General features: G+C 43.5%; 1 protein-coding gene across 1 annotated transcript in view; it reads right to left on the bottom strand.

Annotated features, from left to right (window-relative positions):
• Positions 1–18,755, bottom strand: part of kcnh7 (potassium channel, voltage gated eag related subfamily H, member 7) — a 60,902-nt gene that overhangs the window by 14,984 nt on the left and 27,163 nt on the right. Inside the window, exons 4-8 of the mRNA XM_041965917.1 lie at positions 13,051–13,530; positions 12,227–12,247; positions 11,385–11,408; positions 10,392–10,606; positions 5,436–5,861 (exon numbers count right to left, since the gene is read on the bottom strand). Of these exons, the coding sequence (XP_041821851.1) occupies positions 5,436–5,861; positions 10,392–10,606; positions 11,385–11,408; positions 12,227–12,247; positions 13,051–13,530 (1,166 nt within the window). The remainder of the gene's footprint in view (positions 1–5,435; positions 5,862–10,391; positions 10,607–11,384; positions 11,409–12,226; positions 12,248–13,050; positions 13,531–18,755) is intronic.

Here is an 18,755-nt window from a genome sequence, read left to right as displayed (position 1 = left end):
GTTTCTTGAACACGGCAATGGAAAAATCCTGCAAGTATGTCACTGATAACAACCCTTTTCCTGCAATCAAAGTGAACAAGCTGTTTGTCTTCTGTCAGAGTCAGGGGTCGGGGTCATCAGGACGATCCGGATTAGAGATTCAAAAACATATGTAGCTTAGGAATGCTTAATCTTATTCACACACCGCACATGCTAGACACACAGACTAGACAGTGGATCATTCCTGCTGGTGTAAACAGATCTTTCAAGGTCTAAGCATCCCTCAGTGTCAACACGACTTCACTGACTAAGACACGGCTGCCTGTGGCTCTGAAAATCATGGAAGCCGCTATGGAATCGGCTTTTAGTGGAGCAGGCTGGCATGAAAATAAGCGCGCGAGGGTGCGAGAGGGAGAGTTACGTGATTCACTCATTTGGCCGATGATGAAACTGGATATGATGATGGAAAAATTAGCTCGCGAAAACATAAATATCAGCAGCTTGGAACGTTTGTCAAAGCCTCAAAGCCAGTCAACGGGAAGAAAACAGCATGTTAGCAGCCATCAGACTGCATACGCGAACAGACTCGCATGCATACATTACAATGTACACACACTGCCTTCTGTTCCGTTTAATTCAAAGCACTTTAATCCTCTCCTCTCAATATTCTAGCCAGACTTAATTAACACAGAGACTACGGGAGGAAGAGTTGGGGTGAACGGGGCCAACATACAGCCACGGCACAAGTTCCGATCTATCAGTGTCGCGCAATCTGTAAACACAATAAGTGAGGCTTAGAGAACACAAATAAGTCCAACCACTCCCTTTCACACCTGACAATTATCCTAATATGCTTGGGGAAATCATTACCCGCAGCCTCGTGCAGCAATTGTGCTTCCTCACATCTGCACTTGGTTATTTGGGCCTCTTGTGCAGCCGTGAGGAAATATGACATGGGGTATTCAAAGTACTAAAAGCAGGAAAGGTGGTGGATTTTCATTTTTTTAGAAGGACGATGATTCATGAGGGAGAGCGAGTCTCCGTCATGGTGAGGAAGAGCACTGTAGCTGCTTCTGATGGGTCCATTAAAGAGCCTCCATCCTCCCAATCTCACCTCTAAATCACCGCCATCATTCACTGCTGTGCATCTGGCCGGCGAGCACTTTCACTGACAACTGAGCGAACAGTGAATGAATCATATATAGAAACAGATGAGCCCTCAATTATCCAGTGAACGTCGCCTGTGAGCATGCACTGCCTTAGGTGTGGTGCCTCTGAGTGACCTGCACAGCTGACACAGCACACGCCGTATGATGTGTCCCACACAGTGTAATTTTGATTAAAATCTGGGCTTACAGTAAGTCGGAGGCGTTCGGGGCTGAGGAGCGAATCTAAAGCTCCCATTAGCAACCAGCTGTATAAAACATATCCGCCGAATATCCCTCTGGCCATCTGCCACTGTGGCTTTCCAGGCTCGCCTGGCCACTTTAAAACACCAAGAGTCAACCAAGGTTGTGCTGTAACCTTTCGACTTTGTGTACATCCATGCTATCACATGTTGTTCTCATATGAAATCACTGGGAACTTTTACTGCCTGTGTTTGACTCACGGTAAGATTTTTCTGTGTTTCACTGTTTTTTTATTCTTGATCTGAACTTGTCATTTCTGTTTCTTGAACTTAAACCTGCAATATTATCACTTTTTATAAGTTGCTAGCACAGAGTTGTTTACTTACACATCCAGCAGTTACGGAGCAACATTAGCATTCATGTGCAGTCGTGCTTGTGTCCACCTTCTGAATGCAAGTCCAATATTTACCCTCCTTTAAGCTCTGTGTTGCTCTTCATAAACTCCCCAGGGAAATATCTGGCTCTTTATGGCTAAATGCATCACTATTTTCACCAGCGAGTCTGTAACTGCGTCTGCCTGCTGCTGATTCTTCAGAGCTTTGTCACTGAAAACTGTAGCAGGAAACAAGCTGACGAGAGCAGCGAGACTGAGGTAAAGTTGTGGGCTTGAAAAACAAAAAGCGATGAGCTGAAAGAGCTGCTTAAAAAGCTCCGTCGAGCTGAGAGGAACTGCAACATTTTTGTTAATTCTCTGTGGGTTAACTCCTGCAAGCGACACCTTAAGTATTCCCTCCATGCACAAGAGCTGCACAGGTCACAGAACAAGTCAACCAGATTGTTTTACTTATTCATCTAACCTAAAAAGAAAACACACAGAGCACAACTATATTAATGTCCGAGCAGACAGATTAAAAATTCATCTGTGGCTATTCTGTGTGCACAAGTGAGACTGTGGGGGCTGCTCGTTACAATGAACCTGCCTCCTCTCTCGGCTTTGTTTAGCACAGACGTTGCTGCAGGTTTTTTGCAGAATAATAGAGCAGGAGTGCATTTCTGTACAGTCTGCTTCAACCAAAGCCAATGCCCATTTTATAATCTGACAAAACAAATGCAGAATTTGGAAATGTATACAGAAAATCTGCCATGAAAGAGCTTTTGTGCGCGTGGCTTTCAGGGAGCGTAACGAGGCCTCGCCCCAGGATGAGATCCAATCAGTAATAATCACTGCCTCATTGACAACAAATAAAAACCTGACGCTGCAGACTTGCTTATTCGAATTCACACTGAGCACTAAACGATATTCCTCTTGTGAGCGTTTAGGACTACCGAAGCAAAAAATCGACTCATATTAAACTAAGATCACCCATGCTCTAAAACATCTCGGCTTCGTTCAGAGCAATTTCTTGCGCTTGTTTATGTGCACAAATCTACTCTACCCTGCTCCGGGTTAAAGGAAAACAATATTTGAATTCTGGCTCGAGATGATTTTCACAAAAAACCTCCATTATTTGCAATTACCTCAAATTTGAACACTATGTACATGAGAATATGAACACAACAGGCAAATAGTCTCATGTTATCACAGGATGTTGATATGAAAATGATGGAGGGGCTCAAATGACTCCTGTAGGTAAATTCAGCACCACGCCACATCTTCTCATTTGCCAGCCTGCACAGCTGAAATCCTACACTGACGATGAGCCTTTCACGCGAGTTTTCAACCTGCCATGTTTCTAATGAAATCAACAACAAAAAAAAAATCTTAACATACTGTCAGAGATGGTTTCCAGGCAACAAAGGTGCAAGAGATTATGTCTAAAAATAGTCCTCGTCTCTGCACGAAGAGCTAAAATAACACACCTTAAAGACAAGAGCTAAAACTGTACATGGATGTGTTATTTTCACTTTGTGCTGGTGATTGGAGGAGCTAAAAATACAACATTTTGTCATTCCTGTCACTGTGTGCTGTGGACACAAGCTGTATCGGGGGCACACATTCTGTCACTGCAGCACTCATCTGGCTGCATGATGAGGACATACATCGTGCAGAGGTACCGTGCCGCTGTCTGCTCTTTTTTCTCCACCTGCCACTCACTGCAAGCCTCCAGCCATGGACTCCCTCACAGGAACACACACCTACTGGTAAATAATGACTCTGCAAACCGGCGGACCAACATCTGGGGGGGCTCGCCCTCAACACGCGCATCAATCTGGGGTGTGTTTGTGTATATTTTGGGCGGTGTAATCACACATCCTGGCATCTGGCATTTGAAACTAAAGAGGCTAGGTGTCATACATGAGCAAAACAGGCAGCGTGGTTGGGGAGGCGGAGACCTCTTTAACTCATTTGGACTGCCTGGGGCCCTTTCAGTCTGGCTGTGATGAACAGAAAGCGGAGGGAAGCGGACGTGACAGCCCAGCGTCAGGTTGATTTAGCAGTCTAAACGCTGGAGAAAGCTGCTCTGAAACATGACTGCTGGAGCTGTGGCCTCGCGTCATGACACAGGGGTGACCGAGGAGGGACTCGGCTTTGCTGTGCAACAAAGCTGCATTGAATTTGGGCGAGTATTATAAAGATGCATGTAGCCAAAGTAAAACAACAATATTATTTGTATATACCAATTATGGCACAAACGCCATCCAGATAGAACACAGATTAACGAGTGATTGTTACGAGCCCTGTAAGCCATGACAGGTAACAGCCTATACTGAAGGCCTCTGCTGACTCTTCACAGCAGAAGCAGCAGGTACCTGTAGTCTCTAACTGCACACTGTCAAGCCACTATTAAACTGTGTGCAACAAGCACCAGACTGCAGAATAACCACAGAATCCTCTGTGGTTACCTGCACATCAAACATGTCGTTTTCATTAACCCCTTGACGCCTGAATTTATTTAGAATTGTATCAAAAAATTAATTCTTTGTGTTTTTGCTTTCAAATTGATCCTAAATTAAGGGGAGTTTGTTAATTGTTCTGTAGCACATACAATAGGTATAAATGTAGGTAGGTTCACCAACTAGAATAGGGTTCAAACAAACAGTATATGTCCACTTTTTTCAATGCTTAAATGCAGTAAAAACAATTTTTTTGTGTATTCAAAATACACTTATTTCATCAAAACAGCCTCAAAATTGGCTTACAACCATTACATTGTAACACCTAGGTTCCTAGGTGTGTGTTAAATATGCACAAACTGGCATTAGAGGAATGCATGCGCGATTCGGCTGCAATGTGGATTAAAGCGGTATGATGCAAATTCGCGACAATCAGCGTTAAGGGGTTAATTTTTCTACAATTTTTTCTGCTAATCAATAGGCGTGTTGGAAACTGACACACTGAAAACAGTTCACACAGTTCCATGAAATTGCAGATCAATTTCTTCAACTTCTCTCTCTGCTAATAGCTCCCTCAGGACCGTCTGTTCCTGCCAGCCCTCCCCCTGTGTCTCCCTCCAAAACACCACCAAATTTGTCTGGCTCATATGCAGGATCACTTCCAGTTTTATGTAGTGATACAAAGATTAAGAAGGCACCCATTTCATTACCAGACAGTTAAAATCTAACTGAATTACACTTTTAGAAACGTGCAATAAAATATACATTTAAATTCTGCTTTCATTATATTTATGGCACTCTGGAGGTAGATGGTTATTGTATGGTTCCCTGTGACGATAACTAAAATGACCATTGAGTCTCAACATCGCCAACACATGTAGGTGCTCATACTTTTCACATATGTATGTTAAGAATGTGAAATGTTTCCAGGCTAGAAGGACATTTATTGCATCAATGCGCATTTTGACATAGTTTTGGAAATATATAGAATAGTGGTTGCACTTGTCATAGAAGAGCGGAGTATTGGCCTTTGCAGTTTGTTACTGTACTTGGAAAAAAAACTATTTGAATTATCGGAAAGGTGGAAAAAAAGCAAAGAGAAAAAGGCAAAAGAGGACAAAGGTAAGAATCTAATCCAGCCGTTCTTACAAATTAACTTTCTTACATGAAAAACTAAATGATGGACAAACCGATTGATTTGTTAATTGATTGGAACAGCCTACCTCGGAATCATTAATTATTTGATAATAGTAATTGATAACCCCCTCTCACCTCATCTGATCCTGAGCCAAAGATGAGCAGGTCAAACGGGATGGCGGCCACCATGTCTATGAGGAACCAGCCTTTAAAGTAGTGGATGGCGATCTTGGCCGGGTGGCTGACCACCTCCTCGTTGATGTTGACGTATGTGGTCCTGAAGTTTATAAGGATGTCCACAATGAACATAATGTCCACGATCAGATCCACCACGTTGAGGGGCGAGCAGGAGTAGCCGCACTCCCGCCTCCTCTGCTCCTCGATGTCATTGAGGAGGAAAGCAGCAGAGTAGGGTGTGAAAATGGCCGTGTAGATGACCAGCAGCAGGATCAGCCAGTCCCACACTGCTTTGAAGGGACTGTAGTGAAGGATGGTCCACTTGTCCATGCGTGGCGTTTGGAGCTTGTACTCAGGCAGCACGTCAGCACCCAGAGAGAGAACCTGAGGACAAAGACGGAGAAATGATCAACTTCCTCGAAAGACATTTTATCATTCTTTCTGCTCTGCTTTCTGCCCAAACTGTTAGCTGAGAAAAAAGTGTCACTTAATGGAGTTGGCTGCAGATTTCTCTCCTGCTGTAAAGATCTAAGAAAAGATGCTATCAAGTTGCGTAATATCTCAGGCCCCTCTACTTCCATTTTGAAGATTTTATCCCAAAAAATATATGAAAGTGCAAATGCAATACAAATTTAATATCACTAATGTTGGTCTTGTAAACAAAAGTACTCTCTAATTCTCCACTATACAGTATTTCTGCATGAAATTTTCTGGTTCATGAACAGCCGAAGAATCTTAAACATGCCTTGTGGTTCAAGAAAATAGGTTAAATTCAGTAAAATGTAAATACAGTTCAATAAAAGCCAACATGCATTAGCATTTCTCCGCCATTACCTGCTAGTATGTGGAATTGCATTATGACAAATGACTGAAGATTAGGTCAAGTAAAGGTCATGTTTGTTGATATGTGAGTAATCTGGCTGTAGGAGCTGTAGGTAATTCAGCACTAAGGCTGTACACGCTGTACATCCTGTCCGATCCAGACCTTACTAACAGAAAACCTTGCATGAGCAGATCACTTGAGGCATGAATTTCCCATCCCTGAAATAAATTATTCATGTGTTAAGTGAAGGATGAAAAAAATGGCTTCTATTTGAAATTTTAACTATGCATTAAAAAATAATTTCACATAATCCATACAGGAGCGGGCTACGTTACAGCCATGGTTTCATAACCTTGAGAAAATCCACAGCTGAACAGAAAATAATATTTTTTCGGAAAAAATACAAACAACAAAAATGTGCATGGGTTGGCTACAGAAAACACAAAAACAAAAACAAAAGCATGCATAAAATCTTAAGTGTTTTGCATCGAGGGCGGAGGTATAATCCATTCCAGCAAGCCTGGATGTCACTATCATTACCTGTGTTATTGCAGTTACCGTATATACTCAAATAGCTTTCAACATCAACATTACAGCCGCGTCATGGACCATTTCGGATAAGAGTCTCAATGACTTGCAGGTAATTATAGGTGCGGGAACAGGATACATCTATTCATCTGAGTGTCTGACACTTCAATAACCAGGAATTTTCAGGCCATGGCTTTCCCTGCTGATTATTTTAGCTCCGAGGAGGAATGCAAAGAGAGAGAGAGTGCATGAGCTGCAAGGGCAGAGAGGCAATTACCGTGCACTTGTGAGCGACGGATTGAAACAGAACAGCAGAAACTTGAATGGCTATTTTGGCAGCCATCACTTATTGTGTGTTGCCTTATCTGTGCCCTGATCACCTTCATCACCCCTGTGACTGAGAGGAGAGGAGTGGGGGCAGGAGGATGATGTATAGCACAAGAAAAGGCTGAAGTGTTAATAATTGAAATGGTTATTAGAAACTCCTGCCCTCTGTGTGATGGGGAGGGTCAAACGCTTTTATCCTCTGACATGGGATAACCTCTGAAATCGATCAAGAAACCAGCAGACAGACAGAGGGAATGTGTTCTATTATTCATCGGGCTGCCACTTCATTAAAAGCTGCCGTGTCAAACGCTTGTTTCATTACGCTCACAACACAATGTGTAATTGCTGGTGACTTTCATATAACTGCACTTCAATTGATGAGACCTTAAATTGGTTTCTGTTGGAAAGAAAACAGATACAGACAGGCTTGCATGTACTTCAGATTGTTTTTACCAATATGTCTTAATTTGTGCACGGACACAAACGCTGTTCTGCCATCATGCAGTTTAAGATCAATAGCGTTGATGCAAACAAGATGGTTACTCTGCACTGCATGCAAGGATTCATTACCACGCGGCCTGCTCAGAAGCCTGGGAGGAGTTGGTGGGTTGGCAGAATGACAGCTCTGGATTAACACGTTGCAGCCAATCTGTTCCGAAATAAAAGATTTCATCTTAATTATTTAACCTACCGACTGTAGCTATGTGCTCTTGGCGCAAATTAACTCTCTCTTGTGGGATAATAGAAGTCGCATTCTGTGTTTGGCTGGGCCTCAAACGATATGCAAATGAGCATTAGCTCTCTCCCCTTCTCCGGCTTTTTGACGTGCACCGTTAGGGCTGGGCCATTATTTATAAGAGCGGAGTGTCGTTTCATGTTCCTGTGGCTAATCACGTGGCTTCCATCATTAAAAATGATGCCACTGGTTTGATTCAGCTTCAGAAAACCCCAAGAAGTGAAAAATTAGACATTAATGCAAAGTTGTGGGCATCTAAGACTCGAGCTGCAAGGGCTGAGAGTTTCAAAATGAGAGAAACAGCATGAGGGCTGCTTTCTTTCTTCGTTGACCAGCTTCCTGGGTGAACCCTCCATCTGCCTGTGGCGTGAAGGCAGCCAAGGCCAGATGAGAGCGTGTCTGTTATGACGCCTTGATCGTGGCTTCAGAGGTTTCAAGACATCTGCTGTTACTGTGTCCCTCACAGTCAGGTGTCTGGAGACAGTTTACAGACCTAAACTGTGGAAGACGGGGATATGGTGCAATCCCCTCATGGCTTATTTATCTGTTTGTTACTATGATCATTTTAGCAGTAAACATGGAAATGACAGTCTGTGTTGAACACCATATGCTCAGTCACAGAAGCAGCAAGAGGGACGGTACATAAGGACATACTGGTATACCTACCACTGTATCCATAGAAACTGGTGTTTGATAGCTAATTTCCAGGCAGAGCAGTACTTGTAAACACAAGAAAGGAGGAGATAACACTGACAACAAATTAAACCGTGCATTACAGAAAGAGAAGATTAAATGCTGGGATGTTACACTTACATGATTGCATCTTTGGCCACTAGCACAGTCGTGCTAATTTATGCACTCACCTCGCTTCTACAAAGCAAATCCACTGGTTTCCAGGTCCTCTAGTCTGCCACATGTTACAAAAGGCCATTAAAATCACATTAGCAGGCCTGTCCTCTTTGCTGCTTAATAACTTTGACTTTAATGCTGGATGGAGAGGTCAGTGTGGTGCACTGTGGTCTGCTCTGTCTCCACCTCTGGCCCCGGTCGAAGGCCCACAGCTGAGGTTGCCTTTGAGTATCAACGGGGGTCAATTTCCATGCCCTCTATCCGTTACACCATTAATGGGCAAAATGCAAAACCGAGACCTAATCAGTGGCTTGGGGCAACTACCTACCCCCGGGAAAACCATTAACTTACAGTCCCTGTCTACTCTGTGCTGCCTCTCAGCCGTAGCAGGGAAGGTGAGAATAACCTCTAACCCTGTCCGTAACTTTAGAAATGTGGCCTGAGCTCTGGACACGGTCTGCTAGCGGTAAGAGTATCCCTGATTATCTGCTGCAAGTGATAGACACCTCTGCTGTTTTACGTATCGGACCCCAATTAATTCAATTAATCATTGTGAGGCGCGCAGAGGGCAGGTGGGGGGGGGGGGGGGGGGGGGGGGGGGGGGGGGCGTGGATGCAATCTGCTGACTTCACCGGCTGCTCAATCTGTGCGAGTGTGATTTGTGATGATAGTAAATGATATTGTGATGAACATTACAGTTTCAGTGTCTCTCCTCTGAAGTCTGCACAACCTCTGAAAGTCAACAAATAATTGGTATATGAATTATTAACAAATGCAAACTATATGTGCCCACTACTGTTCTTAATTGTTTTTTTTATCTTTAGTCTCAGCAAACGTACCCATAATAATCATGACAAAGAACTTAATAACAGATGGTCGGATGATGGATTTTATACTAGTAACATCTGAGTTGTGCAAAAGATTAGTTTTTAGAGCTTTAACATTACATTTAAACTGGAATTCAAACGGGGGAACAAATTTGTTATGTTTTAACCTGGATGAACATAATTTGATCAACCCTGAGCTAGAGCTCTACAGCAAGCTAGACCTGCAGAATATACTCTGTAGGTATTAGAGGTCTTCATGGGTCCAAACTGTTGAAACCACGGCAAATTCAGATGAACTCGGCCTGCAAAAAAGAATCCTTTCAAAGAGACCTGATCTGAAAGAAATCCAAGCACAGCCAGACCCAACCCGAACAGACCTGAGGATAATTACACCTGATCCCAAATGCAGTCCAGACTGGAACAGGGTGAGAACACTAAACACCGGCAGCAGCATGATGAGCTATCAATTAACAAACAGCTGTGGTCAAAAACAGCAGCAATATAATAATAATAATGTCCTTGGAACGATTGTAAAGTCATAGAAAGTAATTTCAGTAATAATTTATTTATATGCCTCTAAGACTCATTTAGAGAAATAACTGAAAGTCTTTTTTCCACTTCCTGCACCAACAATAAATCATTCTGTATCCAACAGACAGAGGATAATGTAAAGTAATTGTCATTTAATAGCATCATTTTTTACACGAGATACAGATTTGCTAAGTGATCTCCTCTGCAGTGATGATGACAAAACCGTCACAGCTGATAGTGAGTGTGCTTGGACTCAGAAACATGTGCAGACCCTCGCTTGGTCGGCATCTCACCTGTGTGACTTTGTCGGTGACGTTGTGTGTGCGGTCCTTGACCTTTGGGGCGATGATGGTTTTCTCAGAGGACGGAGGGGAGGGGCACTTCTTCTCATTGTTGGCCTCCGAGAAGTTGAGCGTGATGAGGGGGATCTTGTTGATGGTGCTGTACTTGTTGAGGTTGGAGTCGGAGGTGGAGCCGAGCAGGCTGGATTTGATCTGGCTGAGTGGCCCTGAAAGAGCGGGAGGAAGTCATCATGAAGAGCTGCCACACTCTTGTGCCATGTTTGGGCTATTGTTGATCTGAATTGCGGACATCAGAGAACAGTTGAGTGTTCATTTGCGACTGTTGTGACATGGCTAGTGAGCATGGAGTGGCCCTTACTTTTGGAGTGAGTTCAACCACAACACAACACATGAGAATACAACAGATATTGAAATACAAACTCTACAGCCACTGATTGACCCGTCTAAGGTGAACAGGCCTTTCAAAGTTTCTCATTAAAAACTAATGAAGAACACTGTGGGTGAAAGAAAAGAATGATTCAATGCACAATCAAAGAATGCAACCTCACACAGTTAGTCAAACCATCTATCTGTCTTGGTGAGCTCACAAAATGTTCCCTCATGGAACCACGCAATGTCCTCCACGAGTTCACAGCATGGCAAAAACTGACTCTCAGAAATTAACTCCCTGACTTATTGTGAGAGCATTCGACACTGCAACAACATGTGACACACACAGTCATGTGGCCCGATGAGAGTGATAAAAAAAAGTGAAAAAGAGAGGATCGCTGATTCAGCTGTGTGAGCCAGCAGAGGGAAGGTTGCACTGTTTTTATTTTCTCCCCCCTTTTCACCAAGTACAGTACAGTGATTGAGAGTCAAGGACACAGAAACAGACAGCTGAGGATGAGAGATTGCATGCACAGCTTCAATACATGCCACAGTAAGGATACATCATAAAAATAAAACAAAAAATAACTTAAAAAGGAAAAGCTGAAGCCATACCCCCAGCCATCCAGGAGCGAGATACTAGCAAACCAGGAGAGAGAAGAAATAGGAGGTAAAAGGGGAAAGTGGGAAATGGAAGGGTGGTTGGATTGTAGGGTCAGTAGTCACGGGTACAGACATTTCTTAAAATATCATATTATGGCATTTATCAGGAGCACTTTGGCAGCTCTGTGTGTAAACCTTAATAGAATTCAACTTTTCATACTGTAATATATATATATATGGTCAGTTATACTTTAATTTTGGGAACTTGATCTTAAACAAAATTAACAAATCAAGTCATAATCTGTGTGAGTGACATGATGTTGCATGCAGCATACACACTGCTATGCTTCCACTGCATTTCATATTACTAGGGGAAAAGGACAAGGGCAAGCATATAGATTTCATATGGAAACAACAGTCAGGTTTCTTTTCATTCGCTAAGACATGGCAGCGAGGAGCCAGAGGTTGCAGAGAAGAAAACAGGGGTTACAAACAGTGGGAGGTATCATCTTGTAAAGGTTCATTGATTTTCTTCAATGAATAGAAGCAGGAAAAGAGATGTAATATGTTGCTTCATGCAAGCGCGTGCAGAGGTTAGTGGGGGGTTTTTTTCCTGAGACTTCCCCTGGGCGCCTGGCTGGGGTTCAGCGGGTCATGTGCACAGAGACTGAGTCAGTTAGTGCCAGTGTTTCGATGCTCCGGCCCAAGAACTTACAAAACTGTCAGTCACCCACCACGGCATTTGCATTCAACATAAACCTCAGTCTTGTGGAACACGCATGCAACAAGCAGGATTTGTGCAGAGTACACGCAGTATCCGTGCTAAAGTTTAACAGCAGGCCGCTGTTTGTTACCTTTAATGTTGCGACCATTGTCTGATGGCAGCAACACAGCGTTGGAGAAGGAAGAAAAAAAAAGTGTGGAGGTGAGAGAAGATTTTCTGGATTTCTATGATGACAAATGGCGTCTGGCATTAAACCCCCGCTAGTGCACCCATGAACAATTCATTACTGTGAAGTAGACAGATTACTGTGTCAGCCACTGGGAGCTATTTGAATGAGGATTGCAGATAAGGGAATGGGGGTAGATTGATTGGCCTGGAGGAAACGGGGCCAGTCTGGGGCACTTCTACCCTCATCCAAATGAGGGGTAAAAGGCTAATGAGTGACTTAGACTTAAGGGAAGATCCATAACACACAGCATAGATGGTGGCACCCTGTAATGTTGATTAAGAGAATGGCACGCCAAATCTCACATCTCCTATTCTAGGACGACAGGGAGTTGGTAATTAATATCGCCAAATTCTAGAGCAATGTTAGTCAAGAGAAATAAGTCCCTTAATATAAAACACAACATTTGGGAATTAAGCACATCTGACTCTGTTATTACTGGCATCGCTTGGCAAACCAACTACGCACTGTTGAGGGCCACAATTGTATTTTTTTTTTTTTTAGTATGTTTTATAATATATAACAATTACTTGATTTAAATAACAATGTATGAGAGCACAGAGAAGCTTTGCCCCTTCAGCAGAGGGGGTCTTGAATTAAAAAGAAACTACAAGAAGAACAACTGCGGCCATTGAGTGGGACACAGCTAAAAAAAACCACAGGTTTGAAATTCAAAAGGGCTGCTTCACAACGTACGCTGAGGGCTGAGGAGAGCAGGAGATTCCTACCTTCGCTGGCATGTCTGTCCCTGAACGGCATCTTGGAGTTGGACCCAAAGCCTTCCATGTCATGTACGGAGGAGGCTCTGCGAATGCTGCACACGCTCTCTCTGGAGGCAGTTGGAGTGAGGCCCGGGATTGACGGAGCTGCATTGAGTGTGTCCTCCTGGCTCTGGTGTTGGGTCTGGGCGACGGCCTGGTCCGGGTATGTCCGGTCCCAGGGGCCCTTGGGCGACGAGTGGTCCAAAGGGCCGGACACAGGGGTGGAGCAATGGCTGGGGCCGATGAGGGCGCGGGTGTCGTTGGCGTAGGAGGGACTGCAGCTCTCGCGGGTGGCGGGAATTTGGTAGTCGCGCGTAGCCACCGAGCCGTCGCTGTGGCGAGGGGAATCCACCATGACGGCGTCGGGGTCTTCCTGGGGCAGGGACTGCTTGCTGATGCCCAGGAGAGGTAAGGCTGGGAAACGGAAGCGGAAGAATCTCCCTTTCCCTGACAGAAAAGAAGAGAAAGAAGTGAGACACAGAGTATATAACTGTCATATTATTCCATACTAATAGCAGTTAATGGTGACCAATGACACAAAGTATGGAGTGCCTTAGGGCAACTGATATCACATGTAAACATAAACTCAAAGGCAGTGGATAGAGTAGCTCAAGTCACTCAATTATTGTGGAGAGTCTGCAGTAAGTTGTTTGACTGCTTGGAGACCAAAAACAGCATAGAAACAGAATGCACGGTGGGTTTTAATGAGCCAGCGGGATCCACATAACCCCCACTGACCTTGTGCTGTGTTTTCATGGTGTGTTTGCAGCCGAACTTGCTTGCAGTCTTCAACATCCCTGCTGATATCTCGCACTTGTTTGCCAGTAGCACTGAAAAGCGTGCCAATGCAGCTATCTTAAAGAGACCCCGGCAGATCAAAACAAATGCCGTTCCGCCTTGGGCACTAGTTCAATCTTCAATTTCTTTTAATTATTCATGGAGGAGGACATTTGTGGAAACATTATAATGGCAGTAGTTCGCTGACGAGTCAGTCCGATAAAGGATTATGTGCAGGATTTTAATGAGTGATTGATAGCTCCTGGGGAGATAAAGGAGCAATATTTAGCATGCTGCTGTAATATAATAGTAGGTAGTGTTGAGGGAGCGTTGTGCAGGAAAAAGGTGAAGAAACAAGAATACAGTGAAGTGTAGTGTGAAGTCTGTTAAAATGAATGCGTGTAGGCTAGGCTACATACACACCTACGCACACACCATTCACAAACAGGCACATTTAGCTGCATCTAACAAACATGTCATGAGAGATTTCACATATGGAGCGCAAACTGCGGCCTGCATGTTGTGAATCATTTAGACGCCTGAACATATGTCACACATATCAGAGCGCTGCCTCAGCCCTTAGAAGCTTGCTGCCATGCAGCGTAGACAGAGTCCCTTCATACAAGCATTCAGAAAAAAGGATAAGTAAATCTGAAGTGATGAAAAACCACCTCACACCACATCACCACGTCCCCTTTGTATACCTGCTTGAGCAAACTACAACACCTTGTATTTGACATACTCTGTTCAACTCCAATATCTGCAGCGAGTACAACAGCTATGGATGTATTCAGAGACGCAATAAGTGGTAAAACAGGAAACAGAATTAATGCTTGCGGCTCAACAGGGACCAGCATGCTGCATTATCTTATTGCTGCTCCTCCTATTGGGGTGAGACTGAGAGAAAGAAACTAATTTTAGACACAGTGCCCCACGTCTGCTTGGGTCAGTGTGGTGTGTTCAAATTAACTCTGGAGCCAGATGCTGATGATGCTGGAAATGGTCATTTGCATTTAACTGGTGAGTCAGAGCTGGATCTGAGGCTGGCGCTTAAACCTACAGTGCAGTATGACTAAACAAGTCATTCATTTGACTGACGGAGAAATGAAGCTACATTTTCTAGTTTCTGCAAAAGCATCGGCAACAAAGTTTTGCTACATCTGAGCTCAGCGCTATGGTGCTGCTGATCAAAAATACCATCTGATTCCTCAGTCTGCAGCTGATCCCCAACCAGCAAATCAAATTTATATGCCAAAGCACAATATATATTGGGGTTTTCCCCCTCCAAAATAAAACGGTTCCCTTTTGCGATATTATAACATTGTTCAATCGTGCATCACACATTTCCGCCAGTTTGATTTAAGCACTCGGTGAATGACGCCTTAACAAAATAATGAATGGTAGCTCATGAGCATTCACATGCTCAGAGCTCTGTTACTAATTACTGTGCCTAGAGGATAAACATATACACCACAAGTATTTTAATTAGCTCATAATTCAGTCACGCATCCATGGTGTGTACTGAAAACATTGTATGTTGCTATATTTAAAGGTGATATTGAAAGGGCTGAACCTTGCAGGAATATGCTGCCTTCTGAGTGCTATTACTGGGTTGTGTGTGTGTGTGTGTGTGTGTGTGTGTTCACTCTCACTCGCTCTCCAACCCTCTCATTCTATGCCTGCAAAAACTCACCACCAGCTTTACACAACCAATGGCCGCACAGTGGCCCTAGTTGCTATGATACCAGATAGCAATATTTGCATTGAATGTTAATTGGGCCCTCAGATCCCCGTGTTGGAGAGTGGAATGTCTTTCTGTAATGTGAGCATGATTCGGATGTCAGAGGAGAAGTAGAAAGAGAACACTAAACCTGCTTTTTGTCCTTTTGTTTCGGTCTCCCTCTCTTGTGATTTTGCTGACGTGAAATGAAAGAAAAAAAATTATTTGCATGCAGTGTTCTTTCACCTTAAGGAGTGTTTACCTGGGCTCCCCATCCTCCTATTACTCACAAGCTCTAGAGAACAACATGGATAATTCTGCTGTGTCCCCACTTTGCCCCACACTGTTTATAGAGAGAGAAAATTAAAGTAGGATTGCAATCAGTTAATAGTTTCTACATTTCTATTTTTTTTGGCATTTTTCTTAATTACACAGCAAACATGGGGAGGATGGACTTAAAATGGACAGAACATTACATGCATCTTAGGCTTTTTGTCACTTGATTCTTGACTGACAACATTTCACTATGCTCTTCTTCAGGTGTTTGTAAGTCATGCAGGTACTTTGTCCCATCTTATTGTCTTATTTGCATAAATGTGGTACCCTGAAAAGAATTCGTGGATGTGTGTCTCCGCTTGGAGATCACATCATGTTGCCTTAATGCTCCTGGTCCTGGTTTAGTGATCACCCTGACTTAGTATAAACAGACTTTTATAATCAGTTTTATGAGGCTGTCACTGGACAATTTCAGTGTCCAGCTGCATCATCGCTCCAGGGGACAATTAAAGCTATTATACACCTCTGGTGAATGACAGCAAGTCACTACTCCCAAATGCACTTCGTTTTGGCTTTATTTTTCTTCTCTGGTGGTCACAAATAGGCCTTTTTTCATGACAGGAACTGGACAACTCGTGACTTTAGATGTAGCCATTGTTGGGTTGTTGGCTTCAGCTTAAGGGTTGTTAAGTTCCTGTCGTGGAAAGGAGATAAAAGAAGTAATGAAGCAGATGGGTAAAACTATGTTGTTAAGCTTGTAGATTTCCATTAAAGTCCCATATCGCAGACTTAATTTGATCAGATAAGGTGTCAACATAGATCACCATTTAGCAAACGTTGCATTTTGATCTTTCAATATATTGTTTTTTCAAAATCTGCATTTGGTGCATGGCAAATTCTGCTCTTTATTTTCGCTGTTGGATACCAGCGAACATAAACATACATTAATCACAATGCATAGCCTAGTGTGCCTGTGAAGTCACGCTCTAAAGCACTACTGAAGCACTAAAATGGGAGCTGTACCCAATACGTTAAAAGCCACTTGTCTTTTTTGTGTAGAAGTGGTTCTTCTCAGCTCACAACAAATATGGCTGCAGAATGGCTGCATCTAACACATGGCTGCTCATTCCCCAGGAAGAGTCTACTTAATGCAACACATGGATCATCGCCTCGCACCATCTAAAGGCAGCTGCTCCTACACATAACATAGAGCTGCTCCTTAGAATAGTAACACGATGGGTTTCACTGAGTTACATTTACATCTGTAGCAGTTTGTTCATCTGTGATGTTCTCTTGAATTATGCAGAGTTATTCATAATTTGTAACCTGTGTCCATCTGCTAGTAAAAGTGCAACACTAGGTCTCTGGAGTTATCTGTAATGAAATGATGCCAAAGAAAACCAACTCTCTGCGGTAATTTGTACGAAGGCAGAGGTTGCGTGTAGGCAGAGAGGGAGACGGTGTCCAGCACTGAGACTCCACCTTGTAAACAAATATGGACCTCTGCACCAGATTTGCAGGGACGCCCACTTGGATATTCAGATAGGCATGAATAGACTTTAATTTATGGAGGCATGCCCCATTAGAGACTGCCCGTGTGCTCAGGCTAAGCAATTAGCTCCCATAGAAGAGTGGAAGAGAAAGGATTTATCAGTGACACCTACACGCCTGCTCAAACAACACTCACAAACTGAAAAGATGATACGTTCATGCACGGTTTCATAAGAGGCCGAGTCGTTACACAAACACACACAGAGAAAACTCGCTTAATACTCAACACACGCATACACACTGTTTCACCACACACCCCATGAGGCAACGCGCCTGTTAGGGGCCTCATCCAATTACAGTCATCCATTGGTGACCTCTGGTCTTCCATGCTGCTGCTTTATATGTCACAGTCAGAAAGTGGAGAAAGAAAGAGACACAGAGGAGAGAGTCGGCATCAAGAGCACCGCAGGGGAATGGCATTATACAGTATAACACCGACAGCTCTGGGAAGCAGAGTGCTCTGCAACACTGCTCCAGTAGTTCATCAGGCCATCCTGGCAGGCTCTGAGCTATAATTGGGCCAGACCTTTGAGATGATGGCAGGCTAACACATCAGTGTCTGCTAAACGCTGGTGTCAACATGCCAAAGGAGCTGTCTAGCAGGGATTTCCTGTGCTGCACTGCTGCGAGTAGAAGTGGATGCAAGCTGGAGATCACCACAAGTTATGTCTGGTTGGAAACATGACACTACAAAGGCTAAAGATGCTGGACAAATGCTTTGCATTATAGCATGTAACATTAGTATGAGGATCAGGTCAAGTATATAAAGACACAGCGGGGATTGGGTGAAGGCACAAATAGATGTGGATGTGGGAAAAGGTTACAAGTAAAAGGTCACGACTGGCTGTTACATTACTATCACTGCTTTTCTTCCTCCTCGCCTCTCTGATCTCATCCTGTAATGACTTCTTTCATCTGTGTATGCAGTACATGTGAGAACAGACATGTTTTTAGTACTGTAATTTCTACATGGCGCCAAAAAGGCCAGGATTAGGGATTAAGAGCATCCACCACATCAAATATGTTAAACCAAGTCAGTTCACTTAGATAGCACATTTAAAAAATAACAGGAATTGACCCAAAGTGCTTTAAAGTCCGTGCGCACTGCTTAAAATCTACCTCAATATAGATATGCATGCTCAAAAAAGTACACAGAGGGCAAAGGTACAAGAATAAAAACAAACAGATTAACAGATTAAAAACCAACAAAAGGGTGTTAGAAGTAAGTCAAGAAGGGACTTGACGAAAACCATAAGACTGCCTCAGTCGGAACGAAGAGCAAGCCAAGAAAAGGCAGGTCTTAAATTTGGTTTTAAACTGTCAGTGGTGGAACAGGACTTAATGTGGG

Source organism: Chelmon rostratus, chromosome 24, assembly GCF_017976325.1.
Source record: "Chelmon rostratus isolate fCheRos1 chromosome 24, fCheRos1.pri, whole genome shotgun sequence".
In the NCBI taxonomy this organism is placed as follows: domain Eukaryota; kingdom Metazoa; phylum Chordata; class Actinopteri; order Chaetodontiformes; family Chaetodontidae; genus Chelmon; species Chelmon rostratus.
Note: the sequence above shows the minus strand (reverse complement) of the source record. Positions and strands in the feature narration are given on the sequence as shown.